We start from the raw sequence: 18,617 nt of genomic DNA on the forward strand, positions 1-18,617 counted from the left end.
CTCTCCCGGGAACAGATGATGGTTACATTGTAACGATCAGCTCTCTCCTGTCATTGGTGGAGCGCGCGCCGTCAGCCCCGCCCACAGACACTGAGCCGTGTAGGAGTAGCTCCGCCCACTGTGTACGGGTCTCCCCGGCAACCATTGACGGCGGCGGAGGGATCCATCTGACTGTGATTGGTGAGGAAATAGTCCGCGGGGGTCCTGGGGGGGAGGGGAGAGGGGGGGATGATGACCGGAATGGGGAGCGGTCCGGCCGGGTGTTGTCCCCGGGTGATGATGGGAGCGGGTGATGTGTGTGGGGGGAGGTGAGGAGGGTGAGGGGAGGAGGCGGAGGGATATGAGGGGGGAGGTGAGGTGTCCGGAGAGGAGGATATAAGAGAGGAGGGAGGGAGGACGGAGCGGTAGAGTGCAGTGATAGTGACATCCCGGAGTACTGAGAGCCGCAAGCCGTCCTGAGACACCCAACATCGCACCTGATAGGTGAGTCACCCAGGGCCCCCCTCCAGCCAGGGGCCACACCTCTACCCTGCATGGTGCGGGAGTACTACAAGTCCCAGCATGCCCGGGTCCTACTTCCATTGGGGCAATACAGGTCCAATCGTGCATGTCTTCCATTGAGGCACTACAAGTCCCAGCAGACCTGTGTCCTTATGGAACTACAAGACCCAGCATGCCTAGGTCCCTTCTTCCATTGGGGCACTACAACTCTCAGCATGCCTGTGTCCTCTTATTATGGGATGGCAAGTCCTGGCATGCCTGGGTCCTTCCTTCCATTGGGGCACTACAAGTCCTATTATTATTGACCTAGAAGGTCCAGTATTTCTGGGCCCTCCTCCCTACATTGGGGCATTACAAGCCCCAGCTAGCTTGTGTCCTCCCATTTATGGAACTACAAGCCCCAGCATGCCCAGGTCCCTCCTTCCGTTTGGGCACTACGAGCCCCCAGCAGGCCTGTGTCCTTCCCTTATGGAACTACAAGTGTCAGCATGCCTAGGTCCCTCCTACTGGGGTGCACTACAGGTCCTATAATTCCTGCATCGGGGGACTGTAAGTCCCAGCATGCCAGGGTCCTCCCTTTATGGAATGATGAGTCCTACCATACGTAGTTCCTCCTCCTCCCCCATTGAAGCACTAGAAGTCCCAGCAATGCTCAGAGAAGTTTTACAGCTGCATGTGCTGGGATAGTGGGACTACAAGTCTCAGAAGGCCTGGGCCCTCCCTTCATGGATCTACAAGTCTCAGCTTGCCCCTGTGTCCTCCTCCCTCCATTGGGGCACTGAAAGTCCCAGCAGTGCCCACACAACAGATGTTGTACCAATCAGGGCTCCTGATGCCATAGCATTAAAAGTGTCTTGGCATGCTTACTTCCCCCTGGTCCATGTAGTGCAAGGGGGTCCAGCATGTCCCAGTGTTGGGAGACGCCAAGACTCGGCCTGGCTGGTTCCTTTTAGTTCATGTGTACTAGAAGTCCCAGCAGTGCTCAGATAAGAGAAGTGGTAGGATAGTGTGACTAAAAGTCTCAGCATGGCTGGTACTAGCATGCTGGGGATTATAGTACCCAGGATCCACAGGCTGGTTACTCCTGTTGGTGGCTCAGAGCTGACTTGTAGTGCCAGGCTGGCCCCTGTATCCCCCCATCTATGTACTGGATGAGTTCAGGCAGGGAAGGGTTAGTGGCTGCGGATCCCTGCGATCTGATAGGTCTTATCTCCTCCCTGAGCAGTCATACCGGGCGCTCTGCCCCACTTGTCGCCTGCTCAGAGCGCTCCTGAGTGCTTGGCATGTCACTTCACCCTGAGGGCACCTGGAACATTGGCTGGAGGGGTGGGCATTGTCAGGGTGGTGGGTGATTGACTTTACGGGTGGGCCAATATCTCCATGGTGTGTGTGTGTGTGTGTGTGGGGGGGGGGGGTTCAGATTAAAAATTAAATTGGCCCTGCCGGGAGATCATTGCCATACCAGCTGGATATCTGCTGCCAGCTTGGGGGGGGGGGGGGGGGTGTTAATGAGTCCTCCTATGTAGCTAGAATCATCCCAGGAAAACTACAAGTCCTAGCATGCTGTTCCATATTTCAGTTGGATGTTTTTAGCCTGAAATCCTCCGGTATGCTCTCCGTCATGGTGGATTTTGTAGAGAATTTTTCCCCTCCATGTGGTGTAGATTTCATTGCTGGTGACACATGAGGAATCATCTGTCTGGGAATCCGCAGGATCACCATCTGTTCTGCAGAGCCTTGGTGTTTTTGGAAAGTCTGCATGCCTGTGTGGTGGTGACCCATGCCATGCCAGTGTGGGGAGGTGTACCTGTCTGGAGAAGACGGCTTTCCCAAAATATTTTTCTGTATCCAGGGAGGGACCTGATCCAGGAGCGCTCCACCGGGCAACGTCACAACTAGTGCAGAATCCCGTCCAACTGCCAATTGGCTCAGTGTAGTCCTGGGGGGCTCAGTGTAACTTCCAGTGTCTCCTCTAATTTGTGACACGTGTGGACTCCGGCAATCAGCCCATGGGGGGGGGGGGGTTGGGATGAGGTGTCTGGACGACTCAAAGTTCTTAACACAATTGGGTGTCTGGACCATTTTAACATGTGGAGGAATGCAGAAATTTGGGGGTTGGGGGGTTGTGATTAATTCAGCCCTCTCACCATTGTCCTTTGACACATTGCCATCACAAGCCAAATAGTTGCACAACTGGACCATGAAGAACAAACGTTCGCTAATTCCATGCTGGATATTTCATACAATCTGTTTCCGAAGGATTAAACAAGCCACATTCACATGTGATCGTTGAAAGCTCAGAATAACCAAATCTTAGTGTGGCGTGTAGGTTAATGACAACCCCCCCCAGGGTGGGCAGGGAGACCCCAAGTTGGATGGTATGGAGACCTGGGTTGGATGGTAGGTTGGTGCACCCAGTTAAAGGGTATTGAGAACCCCAGTTAGCTGGTGGAAGCACATCAGTATGAGTCCCCTGTTTGGGTTGTGGGTGGTAAGACTCCCTTGTTTGATAATGAGACCCTCAGGTAAATGGTGAGTGGTGAGAACCCTGGATGTTCGGAGGGTGAGTGGTGACATCTTGCTGGATGGTAGACCCTGATTGGTGAGTGGGAGACCCCTAACTGAATGCTAATGAAATGCCTAATTATGTAGAGGGAGATCCCTTGTTGGATAGTAATGAACCTTTAGTTTAACAGCAGGTGTGGAGACCCCCTGGTTGGATAGTTTGTGATGAGACCAAGAACTTTTAGTTGAATGGTGGGTGATGAGACCCCTGATTGGATGGTGAGACCTCTGGTTGGATGGTAATGAAATGGCATGGTGGAATGGTGACACCTCTGGTTGGTATTAAACCTCTAGTTGGATGAGACCCCTGGCTAGATGGTAATGAAACTGCTAGTTGGCATGGTGGGTGGTTGAGACCTCTCAGCTGTATGGTAGAGGCCCTTGGTGGGTAGCGCAAATCGAACCCAACCTATTTCTTTTGGGATTGTATCTTGTGTGGCTGTGCATAAAGTAGTGGCACATTTCTGGTGGTGAGGATGATATTGGCCGAATGACACGTGTTGGGGTACTTTTGCTCTTTTTTTTTTTTTGTTTTCAGTTTGTATTTTAGTGAGAATGTTTTCATGTGGATCCATATGGCTACATTGTGATTTGATATTTAAGGTAGCACCCATATGGCAGTATTGCAAGGGAAGTTGATGGGTGATTTCTGGTCCCACGGCTGTCTGTTTTCTTTTCCTGGGTTTAACTTGAAACACTTGGAATTGCATAGAATTTTGATTGGGGGTGGTCTCAATAAGTGAACTGTGACATGGGAAGTGTAGTGATCCCAGATGGCAGAGTAACAAATTGGGAGGGTGTGACAGTTACAATCCATATGTTAATGTGAGATGAGGTTTAGAAATGGAAACTTGCAGCTCGAATGTGACCAGGCGGCAGTCATGGAGAACTTGGTGTACCTTGGATTAAAGGGGCCCGTGTGATCTGCCCTGTACAATGGCTTCCTGCATTGCTCCCTCTGGAAACATCATGGCAATGCTTTTCTTCCAACTCCCAGCTTTCTGTTGGTCTTCATGCTACTGTGGCAAGACCTAACCATTAGTGGTGGGTAGTTTTATCACAAACGCTGTACAAAAGATCAGGAGGAAAACAGTCTGTTCCGTTGTGAAAGGCTTCTCTTACAATAAGAGTAACTGAATGCTTTCCTGCCTACAGTAGTAAAGCTAATAGAAATTGGGGGGGGGGGGGGGTGCATGGTCTTGTAGACCATCTCAATAGTTCTAATAAAGGTATGACCATATCTAGGGTCAAGAAAATTGGCCAACTCTCTTGGCCTGGAGGCCACAAGACCTCTATCCTGACATTGAGCCGACTGCCCTTGTCCCAGGGTCCACATGACTTTTGCCATGAAAATTAAAGATCTGAGTAGAAGATATTTAAGCCCCTAGGGTTTGTCTTGATTAACTACAGGTTTTGCATGTCATGCATGCCATATTTGTGTGACACTTGTGGATTAGACTTGTCAGTCCACCTTAAACTCAGAGAATCGTTACTGCATAAACGTCTTATCTTCCGAACCTTATTGGAGATTGTGTCTAAAATCCGTTGTAATGGCTTCTGCTTTTCTCATATCGCCAAACTAATATCTATCTATGTGCAGGGAGCTGATTTCATCTGTTGGTGTGAAATTTTGAACAATGCTTTGTTCTGCCCCTTGCCATCTTGTGCTTGCATATTTCCCACTAAATCTGCGCCCACATACTCTTCTCCCTGGGGCTCCTGATATCTTTCACTTGTACTGCCCACCATGCTTGTATCTTCTTACCATTCTCCCAGGCATCCTACATCTGATTTTTTACCACATACAACTTCTGGAGGACACACTACATTTACCCCCTACATACCATTTTCAGGATCCACATCTGCACCCATATACCACTCAATCCTGCCATCTGTCCCCCATGTACCAGAATCCCACATCTGCACCCATATACCACTCCATCCTGCCATCTGTCCCCCATGTACCAGGATCCCACATCTGCACCCCAATGCCACTCCATTCTGCCATCTGGACCCATATGCCATCTGTTTTGACAGTATCCACATCTGCACCCATATACCACACCATTCTGCCATCTGTCCCCCATGTACAAGGATCCCACATCTGAACTCCTATGCCATCTGTCTTGCCAGGATCCACATCTGCACCCATATACCACGCCATCCTGCCCTCTGTCCCTCATGTAACAGGATTGCACATATGCTATCCTGCCATCTATCCCCATGTACTAGGATCTGGCATCTGCACCCATAATGCCATCCGTCTGTGACAGGATCCCACATCTACACCCATATATCCTGCCAGCTGTTTGTGTACCAGGACCACACTTTCGCCTATATACCATGATGTTCTGCCTTTTTGCCCCCCCCCATACCTGGATCTTGCATCTACACCCATATGCCATGACGCCCTGACCTTTGTCTCTCTGTACCAAGATCCATCAACATCTGCACCCATATACCATAACATTCTGCCATCTATCCCCATGTATTAGGATCCCACATCTTTGCTTATGCCATACCAACTGTGAGGCAGGATTTAGGGGTACAAATGTGAGGCCTTGCAGGATGGCTTATGGGTACAAATGTGGGATTCTAGTACATGGGAATAGATGGCAGTATGGTATGTGGGTGCAGATGTTGGATCTCAGTACATAGACTGATGCAAATGTGGGATCCTAGCACATTGCCCGTATGCCCTAACATCTGTCAATGTGCCAGGAACCCCACATTTGCACCCATAGATCATGCTATCCTGCCATCTGTCCCCCCATATACCAGGATGCCATAATTGCACCCATATGCCATCTGTCTCCATATACCAGAATCCCACAATGTCTGCACCCATATGTACCATTCTCCCTGGGGATCCCTAATCTGCACCCACATCTCAGGTTCCCTCCATCTCTGCTCTCCATTAACCAGTCCCCTTGGGGTCTCCTAGTCTGTGCCCACTTGTGTCCTGCCTTCCTGCACCCCCATACTTTCCTCTATGGCCCCCAGTGTTGGTGTATAGTTTCCGCCAGTGTTTCCTTATTAGCAGAGCTGGTCCTCAGAGCTCTATATATAGCCAGATCTTCTCACTGGTAATGCTGATACACCCTGGTTAAAATAGCAGAGGTCGGCTTCAGAGACCAGAGTGACATCACCGCGAGGAGGTATTGAACTTCTCCACGTGAAAATGAATCCTCTACAGCTCCACTTCTGCCTTATTCAACCCCCTCCAATTAACTTTGGATTCTAATTTTCCCAAAAGAGGTGTGAATGTTGAGCTATATTGAGTGGGGTCTAAACATTTTGGGGGGGGGGGGGTTATGGTTGTACAGGGTTTTTTGTTTTTTTTTTTTGTTTTTCTTTTTTGTTTTTTGTTTTTTATAACCTAAACATTGAACCTAAAATGTTAATATCAAGTACCAATCACCCTGCATAGAAACTATCAAGTCAAAATAAAAATTCAAAATGACTTGAAGGGATATGATTAACAAAGTATTTATTTTACTGGGCCTAAATCTAGGCCTTATTTGTCCACTCAAATGTCAAACCTAAAAGGGAGGAAAAAGCAAATATTAATCCCTTCTATCGCCAATGGGCCCCAACTATTCCTTAAACAGCAACGCCCATAGTATGATTTTAATGATTCCCATCGGCAGTAGATGCCGTGTACGGTTTGCCCAGACTTTACTGTATTTACTAGGGCAACCCCTATTAATATAGGTGCCTCTATACAATAGGAGGTTATTTTATTTATCAATTGTTTCAAGTGTAGGGGAGCAAGGTTTCTTCCAATGCATAGCAACTACTTTTCTTGCGTAGAATAATGCTGTATTGGCGAACACTGTAGGAACAATGGCCTCTATCAGACCCAGCAGGCAAACAGGCATTGAGACCAGTAAAGGAGCAGAGGTAATAATAATCAATAAATCCCCCCCCCCCCCCCACCAAAAAAAATGGCTATATCGGCAAGTCCAAAAAGTGTGAAATCCCCCGGAGATGCTCCACACCACCAACACTTGGAAGAGCACAAAGGATTTATCTTTTGAAGTCTATAAGGTGTAATATATGCTCTATGTACCAATTTTAAATTGTATCATGCAGTCTCTCAAAGATACCAGAGATCGCAGAGGGAAATCCCACACACCCCTCAAGTCCTCCATATCCACCTAGCTCTGAGACCTTCTAATGGCAAAATTAGAAATTAAAGTTAGATGAGTACAGTCTTGAGGTGGACTTGTCCAGGCACTCCACCCTGATTAACAATTCCAAAGAGGATTGTATAATCCCTACACTGTCCAGTGGAAACTGCATAAAAAAATGGAAAAGCTGGAGATATCTAAATGGATAAGAACTGGGTAGGTTAAAGATTGAGTTAAGTGTAGGGTGCTCATTATATTCTCTGTCCAGGCTCCTGAAGAACCCCTTGCGCTGTAATCTAGTTGATCTGTAGATAAGATCTTATTGCTGTGAGGAAAGTCTAGACACCTGCAATGCTGTCGCCATTCTGTAGATTTTGCAGAAAAACAGGTCTAAATGGTATTGCTGGAGCAGATGTCTCTGAAAGATAATTGCACTTAAAGGAAGTCAGTTCATAGATCATCAGATCATGATCCCCCCCCCCCCCCCATGGATATCCTTTTATCTTACAGATCTAATAGGGAACCGTTTGGCATTGACTCAGAGGTCCATTGACCCATATTTCTAGAGGATCCAGCAGTGAGATATTCTCCCGTAGCTCTGACTACACCCACATTTCCATTATGAGGGGGTCACAAAAGGGTAGAGACCTGGTCCTTGAGGTGTGCAGACCTGGATAAGTGGCATTGGCTCAGATGTCCATTGCCACTTGTCTTGGAGGATTTGGTAGCAAGACCTTCTCCCATAGCTCTGAACTCAGTCTCTCTCGCTTTTCTTCCTCAAGAGAGCAGCAGACCAGCAGTGGTCCTCTCACATGCAGAGTTCTATAGCTCACTTTGGAACCTCTCTACCTGCAGAGGATCCAACAGTGGGATTTTCTGCCATCACACTCAACTGTCCCCCTTTGGAACTTCTACTTCCCAGAAGTTGGATCTTTTAGCACTGTCCTTTTTGGCTCCTAATGGTAACTTGGGTGAATAGAATTGGCACTCGAGGTGCACAGACATGGATGAGTGACATTGGCTCAAAGGTCAATTGCCACCTGTCTTGGAAGATTTTGCAGTGAGATCTTCTCCCATGGCTCTGGACTGTCCCCTTTGGGACCCCTCTTCTACCTCCAGAGGATCCAGCAGTAGGATCATCTTATCTCTGAGCTTTGTCCCTCTTTTGGGCCCATTTTCTATCTCAAGAGGTTCCAGCAGTGGAATCTTCTTGCATACCTAGTCCTATCCCTTGCTTTAGAGCCTCTACCTCCCAGAGGATCCAACAGTGGGGTCTTCTTCCATAGCTCTTGAGCTCTGTCCCTCCCTTAGATCCCCACTTAATGGGAACTTTGGGTGTAGACACCTGGAACTTGAGGTGTGCAGACCTAGATGACTGGCATTGGCTCAGGTCCATTGCCACCTATTTTTCCAGAGGTTCCAGCAGTGGAATATTTTCCACTGCAGTGTTCTATCCTTACTTTGGAAGTTCTCTACCTTCAGAGCAACCATGGGATCTTCTCCCATAGATCTGAGCTCTGTTGCTGTTTTGGGATGTAATGTGTGCAGATGTGTCCATTGGCGTATTCAAGAGATGAGGAACCTGCCTGTTGGGTACTTTTTTTTCTTTTTCAGCCTCACCCAACATAGATTCTACCATGAAAGATCTCAAAATGTTGTCTGTCATTCAGTATAATGCTGACCTGGAACAGGCATGCATCAAGTGAATTTAGCAGTTGGGAATTTACCTTTTTGGTGCAGGACAGTGGTCTGACCAGGATGGTGACGTCCCCAGATCTAACGTTTGGTCTCCTTCCCAGTGTATCACAAACCTTGTCGTATGTTGATAAAATTCTGTTTCAGTTTTTTTTGTTAGGTCTAAGTGCAGCTGATCGCTTGCAGCTTCTTTGCAGCCAGTCCAGGTACACATGCATGCCATTTCTTGGTTTAGGTTTTCTGATGGTGCCACCAGTGATCCATACACTTCTAGTCTCCATCAGAAGATGGGGTGACCACACGGGAGCACAATGGGAACGTGACAACCTACAACAGGAAGTGCCTTAACGACCCTCATGGCAGGATCATCAGGGGCTAATGTAATAAACTGCAGATTTAAAAGCTTTGACTTTAAATGTTTGAGTTATTGGGTTACAAAAGTATTGAAGCTGGATCGGCAGAACAGCCCAGCTACTAGTGCTTGCAGGGAGGGTATGTTGGTGGCTGTATGTTTCTGTACAGGCTTCCTTTAAGAACAGTAGCTGCTCTCAGCCTCCCCGGGGTGACACTCTGGCTGTAGACAGAGGTGGATTAATTTGTTGCTTTATGAGCTGACACAATGTGTTTGTATTGCAATATGCTGGCAGTAGGTTTTTATGACATTAAGCTGTCCTGGAGAGACTTGAAACGGAGTCTGTGCAGACTGAGCGTGTCCTTGATGTGCAGGTTATGTGTACCCAATGAAACTGAGGACAGCCAAGCAGATGGTCCAGGCTGGGAACCACACAGCACCCTACCCAATAGGGCTCCTTCAGACAACACCAAGGGGTTCCTATTCTGCAGGTAGCAGCATCTACCTAGAATGGTGTTTGGGGGGGCTGCAGGACAGTTCTTGGTGGAAAAATAGAAAATGTGATCTCCATAGGGGTCAAGATTGGGAGGGGAAAAATTGTTACCCAACTTTTGCATCCATCTGGTGCACAGCAAAACTTATGCCATGACTCAATTTGGGCCACTATGAACACTTAATCAAACACGACTCTGACTGGCCCAGCCAGAGTTTTCTACACTCTGGGGAATATCCCACATCTGTAGGGGCAGTGCTCCTAATGAGCCACTAAACTCACTTGATAAGGAACACTCGACCAGTGCCATTCATGTGATTGGCCATAGAGGGGGAGGCAGCAGAGATGGCTTTATCCCAGGTGACCAGGCTGGCAAGAGTCTCTATAGTTTGGTAACCATCTACGGGGCAGTGATCCTACATGATTTCCAGTTGGTCCACAAAGATCACGTGATAGTGCCTTGGCTATTATGTGACTGGCCATTGGATGATTGGTCTTTGCCTTTTATCTTTTGTGTTTACAGGCAAATGGAAGTGTAGTGACTGCCATTGTCACCCTGAGCCCCTGGAGCCCAGCATGAGGCTCATCAGCCCTTTGTGCAGCTTGCAAGCTATTGGGCACCAATTTTATTTATTTTTTTTTATTCCTGTAGCATTTTGAGATCTTTTGAAAAGGGCACTATAAATAACATTTTATTCACCATACAGAAAGTGGTGCCAGTTGGGTTGTTGCGTGCTGGAACACATTGCCCACAGCACACAATGTTATCTCTGGTCTGGGGAGAGCAGCAAAGGAGTGTGATGGGGGTTAACTTCCACTGTCGGTGACCAACAATGCGAGGGTGGGTGGGAGGAGTCTGAGGATGGTGTATTACGCTGACCACCAATGTCGTTTGGGGAAGGGGGTGGTGGTAATGGTACTGATAACCATGCTGGGGGTTATTGAACTTGCTGCGACCCCCCCCCCATGCGTTTTCTTTGTACTCCAGCTTCGGTGTGCATTGCAATACACTGAATGCAGCAGGACCAACGTCTTGTGCATCCCTCCAGTGTTGAGAGGGGGGGCCACATATTTGACCAGTGTGACTGTACCATACAGATACCCATGTGACTGCAGCATACTGACACCCATGTGTGACACCACTTATGTCATCAGACTCCCAGGAATGACCAGTATTTACTGGTGGGACCGTCGTGCAGGGCCACTCGATATTCTAAGGACACTCTATGGAGTGGGCTGAAGACCTGATCTGGGCATGGCTTGTCTGAACCTTTGCCATCTCAAAGTCCTCCATCCCCAGGGAAGGCAAAATTTTTATAGAAGCACAAAAATTGACTTTACATCCCAGAACTCTGTAGAAGACTGAACCCTTCAGTCAAATTTAACACAACTTGTACTTTTTTTTTTTTTTTTTTTTTTTTCCCATGTGCAGCGTTGAAAGGTTGAGTCTTTCCGTCTGTCTGGGGATGTACAGCAGATTCTGAGCTGCCCCCTCCCCAGGCACACAATGACGTAAATATCCATCAGGACAAAGTTTGGCTGTAACTCAGACCTGCTGGTATCCAGTTCTGTGGTGTCAGCTGGTAACTGGATCCTGCCGTTCATCTCCATTTACAGCCATTCACTAATCATCTAAGAATGAGTTTGCTGCATTCTACAGAACCAGGGGTGGGAGCAAAGGCTTTTATCCAGCAAATGGATCCATTGCACTTTGCATAATCCACCCCCCACCCACCCATCACTAACACTGTTGCTCAGGTGATATGGGGTAAGGGGATGTGCATGGGCCCCCCCCCCCCCCCTCCTCCAGCACCCATCACTGCCATGCTGGATGGTTCGTAGTGTAAGAGGACATCAAGCCCCAACACCCATCACTACCATGCAGCATAGGGTAAGGACATCCCAACCCCACCACCCATCACTACCATAGTTCATAGTGTAAGAGGACATTTAGCACCTGTCACTACCATGCTGCATAGTGTGAGGCAATCCCACCACTGCCATGGTTCATAGTATAAGAGGACATCCACCCCACCCCAGTACTCGTCCCTACCATGCCTCATAGTGTGAGGATATCCCACCTCTGCCATGATGCATAGTGTAAGAGGACATCCCACCACCCATCACTGCCATGCTGTATGGGGCATAGTAAGAAGACATCATTCTTAATCTGAACTGTAATGTCATGATGGTGTTGTATATTCAGCATGTAGTATAAATTACATTACCCTCCAGCTTGGCCTTGGCTTCCTGTAATACTAACTCCTGATGTATACATTATCGCTGTGTGTGGCCAGGATTAAGGCATACTGACATAGAGAAGATAGACCCTCCAGGCTGCAGGCCATTCCTCTGTAGGATGGGAGGAATTTTTTATTTATTTTTTCCCTCAAAGGGGACACATTAAAGGTACTTCTCCCCTGCTACGTGAACCAAGTCCTCGCTGAAGACACTTTTTCCAGTATATGTATGCAATCCCCCTTGTTCTATGCTTCCATGTGTCTACCTGGCTAAAAGGTAGTCTCTGGTTTTGAAAATTTAGTCCCTAACCTGAGACAAATAACCATGGCTGAGACTTTGCAAATGCTCACATTTGCCTGCAACAGACTGACCTCTTCCTGGACTAGGCAATGCCAGACCAAAGCTGGCGGACAACCATTCTATTAATGCAAAGGTGACTTTTTTTAGGAAGAGATTGTTGTGGCATATGGTGACAGGAAAGTATTCATGCAGACCTGTGAAGTTGGTGGTGGGTCCACTTCAACAGACCCAGAAATGGGGAAACATTCATAGCTGCAAAACACACACTGCCAGAGGTGTAGGAAACCAGTGTGCGTCCAAGGGTTGTGTAAACTATTTGCTTTTGGGAGGAGTTTTCCTTTAATCCTGTGGCATCGTGTCCCTCTGCCTGCACCTCACTTCCTGCTGTGGCACCATGCCAACCAATGCTATAAAAAGGTGAGCAGCTGGTGACCAGCCAGAGTACACTATGTGCTGCATGCATGGCTGTCATTTCTTAGGAAGAGGCCTCTGTGCACTGTATTTTGGCACATTTCTCTTTTTTTTTTTTTTTTTCCAAAATGGAGGAACATCCCTGGAAGTGTAACGCGTGCGAGACTGGAGGCTTTATATTAATCTGAGAAGTGTTCTGTGAGCCCATTCAGAAGTTCATGGAGCCCCAGGGGTGACCACCTCCGGTAGGCTGCAGGAAAGCCTGCCTATAGAAATTTCAGCTCTGGAGTCCCTAATGTAAGGATAGGGGCTGGGTTAATCCAGGTCCCTTTCCATATGTTAGACTGGCATGATGGAGTGCATACAACCAACTGTTCTGCAGCTGTGACTACTACTGGTGGTACAGGACCACCATTTCATAATTAAGAAGGCTGGCATGCTGAAGGTCTTGCTTGAGGTGTATCTATATAGCCCAAATTTTGGCTCTGATTATCCATTTTAAATGGCCATAGTGCCTTTTTGCTGTATGGCTTTTTTTTTTTTTTTTTTTTTTTTTTTTTGGGGGGGGGGGTCTCCCAATTAGTTTGTCTTGGGCATATGGGGGGGGGGGGGATTTCTTAGACATCTGCCAAAAGAACAAGTGTTCCTGCTTTTAAGAATCTGAATGTTTTGGTGAAAACTGAAATATTGGATTTCCCATCCTGTCCTAGTAACTGATCACCATGACAAATGAAGTGGGGGAGGGGACCCTCTAATTGAGCATTGAATCGCTGTTCAGACCCTTTCCTTCACCCTTTCAAAACTATAAAGCTTTTGCCTTTTTGTAGAGGACTTGGGTTGTTGCCATGGTTTAAATCCTGTTTTGTCAGGGGCATGCAGGGTTGTGTGTTTTTTTGACAGGGGGACATGTGGTGTCCTCCCAGCCAGCTGTGACTAGACCTTGCCCTAATTGAGATGTGACGTCAGCTGTTGGGGAAAAGTGTGGACTTTGGATACTGAGTGGGTGTCTCTGAACTCCAGATGCTGTGTGTCTTGATCATCTGAAGCATTGCTGGAACACAGATAAGGGTGAAATCTGTATGGAGGCTCAGAAATGCAGACTGTTGTGGCTCTAGGGCAACACAGAAGCTAACTGAATTTTACAATGAAAATTTAAGATTATGGTTTAAGTCGTATGGTGGAGTCCTCTCCAGATTTAATTGGCTGAGGTGCAACAGCTGTGTGGTTGTTATATTGACTTGCTATATTAAAGTAGACCTTCTGCCAGGATATGTAGCCCCTGAAGAATTGGGACCTTTTGTCATATCACCTTTTCCAGGAAGGTTGCTACCTGCTTTCTGCTCAATGGTCACCAGAGCAATGCCTAGTGGGGGGCCACTTGTCATGTCACTTGTCCATGGTGGGCTTTCGCCACAAACGGGCAGGTTTTTCTAGTGTGCTCAGGAAGTATAGTAATCTGGCACTGGTCTGCCAAAACCTATTTTGCCTGGAGTTCACATTGGCTTGTGTCTAAAAGATCTTTTCTTAAGCCATTTTCATCCGATCATCAAAGGCAACTATGTGCCAGTATGCCATATGGTAAAATCCACAATATAGCTGGGGAACATTGAGTCCTGTAGATCTGAAGCGCTTTTTAAATTTATAAAGGCTGTATATGAAATCCCTAGTTTCCATATGGGACTTGTACATTTTACATACTATCGCCCCAGAAAAGTCCAGAGGCATTAATTGTAGATATGAGGCGCTTCAACTGATACGGGTCAGGAAAGCACTTGTATAGCTCCATTCTAGCTCAAGCTTTGCCACTGGCCTGGCTGCATAACCATATTGACTGCTTAGAATTTCCAGGTTTTACTTGGTGGCTTTTAGCCATCTGATCTGGGCAAAAAAATTGACACGGACATTATAAGGTTCAAGACTTCAGAAAATCCAAAAAGGTGGTAGTGTATCTGCAGAAAAATGGTAATCTAGAAATCTTTTACCTAGATGTGTCAGGCCTCCAAAAATCCATTGCCAACTCTACAAATGTCGTCTTATTTTGTGCTTTCTATTTTAATATTGGTTATCCACCACTTGCCTGTAGAAGCTCCAGGAACTTTGAGAAATGGTGCTCTATGCCTATAACCAGTGCAGTAAAAATCTGCTTGCTGCGATTTGTGGTTTTATTAAATGTGCCTTTTGAGTTCAGTAGTAATGCTTTTTGTGCACCCGATGCTCTGTACCCTACCAGGGAGGGTTTGGGCAGGCGAAGAAACCAGCAGTTCAGATTCCCTTCGCTCTATCGCAAGGATCCTCAAACTATGGCACTCCAGCTGTTGCGAAACAACACATCACATGAGGCATTGTAAAACTCTTAACATTCAGACATGACTAGGCATGATGGGAGTTGTAGTTCCTGAGCAACTGGAGGGCCATAGTTTGAAGACCCCCTGCTCTATCGGGTCTCCAAACTTTCTAAACAAAGGGCCAGTTTCTTGCCCTTCAGACTCTAGAGGGGTCAGACCATGGCCAGTGGGAGTAGAAAATGTCCTGGCATCAGTGGGAGTAAACTATCCCACCTCTGATATTGGTGGATGAAATGGGGCCCCAAAGGCCAAATAAAGTGCTGCAGTTTGAAGACCACTGCTCTATGTAAAAGCCAGAGTGCCTACCACTTTATGCTGATGGCTGAAAATGGTCTCACAACAAACAATTGCTCGTGTTGTGTGGGTTTTTTTTTTTTTTTTTTTTTTTTTTTTTATGCCTTCTCCACAAGTGAAAAGATTAACCATGTACTGTAAGTTCCTCAATCTGGTTCTGACCTTATTTTATTTTATTTTTTTTCTCCTAGTGATTCTGGAGAACTGTCCTTACCATGACAGACCAAAGTAATGGCGCAACCAGCTCATCGAAGGCCAGAAGCGTCCTCACCTGGGAGCAAGTAGACCGCTTGAACAGCTTTCTGACAGAAGTGGTTCCCATTCATGGACGTGGCAACTTTCCCACCTTGAAGATCACACTGAAAGAAATTGTGCAGATGGTACGCAGCAAACTAGAGGATGCTGGGATCAAAGTCAAAGATGTGAGGCTCAATGGTTCAGCAGCCAGCCATGTCTTGGTGAAAGATAATGGTCTTGGTTATAAGGATTTGGATTTGATATTTGGTGTCAACATGCCCTCAGAAGCAGAGTTCCAGCTTGTGAAAGATGTGGTTATTGGTTTACTTCTAAACTTCCTGCCCGAGGGAGTAAACAAGGAGAAAATCAGCCCGGTGACACTGAAAGAGGCCTATGTCCAAAAGCTGGTCAAAGTCTTCACAGATGCAGACCGCTGGAGCTTGATATCTCTCTCCAACAAAGACGGGAGGAACATCGAGCTAAAGTTCGTCAACTCCATCCGCCGTCAGTTTGAATTTAGTGTGGACTCCTTCCAGATTGTTCTGGACTCGCTGCTCTTCTACCATGACTGTTCTGAGAATCCTATGTCTGCACACTTCCATCCCACTGTCATTGGTGAGAGCATGTATGGAGACTTTGAGGCTTCTCTAAACCATCTGCGCAACAAACTCATAGCTACAAAAAACCCGGAGGAGATCCGAGGTGGTGGCCTCATGAAGTACAGCAATCTGCTGGTACGTGACTTTAAGCCAGTAGACAAGGAGGAGATTAAGTCTCTTGAACGTTACATGTGCTCTCGTTTCTTCATAGACTTCTCAGATATCTTTGAACAGCAGCGCAAGTTGGAGTCCTACCTCCAGAACCACTTTATTGGTGAGGAGAGGAGCAAGTACGATTACCTAATGATCCTACGGAAGGTGGTCAATGAGAGCACAGTGTGTTTAATGGGACACGAACGCAGGCAGACTCTCAATCTCATCTCTCTGCTGGCACTTAGGGTGCTGGCAGAACAAAACATTATACCAAATGCCACAAACGTCACCTGCTACTACCAACCTGCCCCTTATGTCAGTGATGCAAACTTCAGCAATTACTACATTGCCAACACTGCCGTCTCCTACAGTCAGTCCTATCCAACGTGGCTTCCTTGTAGCTAGAGGGTTCACTCCTCTAGACTCTCCGGGATGGTGGACCCTTGAATTTATACACTGTGGACACTAGTTGACCTCTATCAGAAGGTGGCCTGGGCTTCTCCTGTGAAAAATCATGACTTTGTTTTCTTTTTTTTGGTTTGTTGCCCAAAGACTCATGGTCTTGTTGAAATGAATGTGACTTTGTACATTTATATGTTGCCTATTAGTTCTGTGAGTCTTAACTCTTGTCTAACAAGCAAACAGTCTTTGGGGTCTGCAGGCCAGAGAGGTCAAACCTGTAGCTATACCAGTTAAGGCCTTAACTTTTTTTAAACCAATCAGTGTTGACTGTTTAGATGAGCCAAACTCCAGCAGGGTGAAACTACAACTCTATCAACGGCTTGATCTAACTTTTTTTTTTTTTTTTTTTTTTTTTTTTTCTGCAGTTGGAAAGGTTTGGGCTTTTGCAACTTGGTCTTTAAAAGACCTTGAATTGGGATAGGGGGGGATAAAAAGAGAACCAAGTTAAAAAAATTAAAAAAAAAAAAAAAAAATTAAAATTGAGAAATTTATGTTAAACTAAAAAAAAATTATAATTAATGGAAAAGTATTAGAAAAAGTGTTAATTTTGTGTCTTGTAGGTGAGGGTTCTTTAATGCAGGAGTCTCTCTATGCAATTATATATATTTTTGTTGACGTGGATGTTCTATTTATGTTTGTAAGATGGAGAATACTTGTGCCTTAACCTGCGCAGCTTGGATGTATTGCTACCCTCTAGTCGTGTCTATAGGACAATAAGTGGGCAGGTGCAAAGACTATTTTTGGATTTAGTGAAACTGCCAAATACTGGCCTTATTTCAAGGGGGTTTTTTTATTTCTTTTTTTTCCCCTCTGGTGTCACAATTTTGAGAATTGGAAATATGTAGTAAAGATGTCGAGGGATGTTTTTTTTGTGTAGTTTTTGGGATTCAGATTGCACTCTTTTTGGAGTTTATGGGCTTCAGGAGATGGTGAAGCTCTGAATATCCTTTTTCTGTCGTGCTGTAGGTGGTGGGAATGGGATGAGATGTGTACACAAATTCTGGTAGGTTGATTAAAAATTTCACTGCAAGATCTTCATCATTTTTGAAGGCTGGATTTATAGTTCTGTGTAGTTCGATAATTGCCTTTCTAAGATCTTGCTAAGCTTTTATTTTATTTAAGAACATTCCTGCTTTAAATTTAAAAAATCTGTTTGGTAACCACTTGGTGCCGGGCAGATTTGGTCACTGATCACTTCAACCTTGTCAATCAACCTCAATTCTTCTTCTGTAGCTGTCCATCTAAATATTAACTCTAGTGGATATAGGTGATTTGGCCTCCTCTTTCTAGCACCTGTCTTGCTACCTCCCCATTTCTTCTGCTCATTTTCTGTTATGTTTGCTGCTGAAAACCATTAAACCTTTAAAAATGCAGAAGTGAGACCTCCCCTTTGCTTGAAATCCCTAACTGTAGATCTCATCAGTGGAGTCCTTGGAAGATAAGCTGGTGTCCACCCAAAAAGACCTGTCTAAAATATGGGAGCCATCATTGACTTGTTGTAAGGTAACGGGGGCGGCTTTCAAGTGAGTCACTGACCCTAAGCAAACATGGAGCCAGTGAAGCATGGACTCCTGAACCTGTATGCTTGTTGTTGGTCAGTGAAGGACTGACGATGGCCCTGGAATTTGTACCCTGTTAGCAATGACGGCTCCCATGCTTGCTGGCAGGCCAGTAATCTGGACACTCCATTTCACAGAAGCTGAGGCCTAATTGTGCCTTAAACTGCCATACACTTATACTTTTTCAATTTCATTTTATATTTGCCTTCAACTATGTAGTGTAAGGGCCAGCCTGATTGTATACAATTTGAAAGGTGTTTATATTTATCAAAACCAT

The 18,617-nt window shown here is 46.2% G+C and overlaps 1 protein-coding gene across 1 annotated transcript; it reads left to right on the forward strand.

The window, feature by feature from the left end:
• The first annotated feature begins 366 nt into the window (after positions 1-366).
• TENT5C (terminal nucleotidyltransferase 5C) lies at positions 367-18,151 on the forward strand. Its single transcript, XM_073617527.1, has 2 exons — positions 367-483; positions 15,522-18,151. The coding sequence occupies exon 2, from the start codon at positions 15,546-15,548 to the stop codon at positions 16,722-16,724; it is 1,179 nt and encodes a 392-aa protein (XP_073473628.1). The 5' UTR covers positions 367-483; positions 15,522-15,545; the 3' UTR covers positions 16,725-18,151.
• The last annotated feature ends 466 nt before the right edge of the window (positions 18,152-18,617 follow it).

The sequence above is a fragment of the Aquarana catesbeiana genome, linkage group LG02 (genome assembly GCF_042186555.1).
Source record: "Aquarana catesbeiana isolate 2022-GZ linkage group LG02, ASM4218655v1, whole genome shotgun sequence".
Classification (NCBI taxonomy): Eukaryota; Metazoa; Chordata; class Amphibia; order Anura; family Ranidae; genus Aquarana; species Aquarana catesbeiana.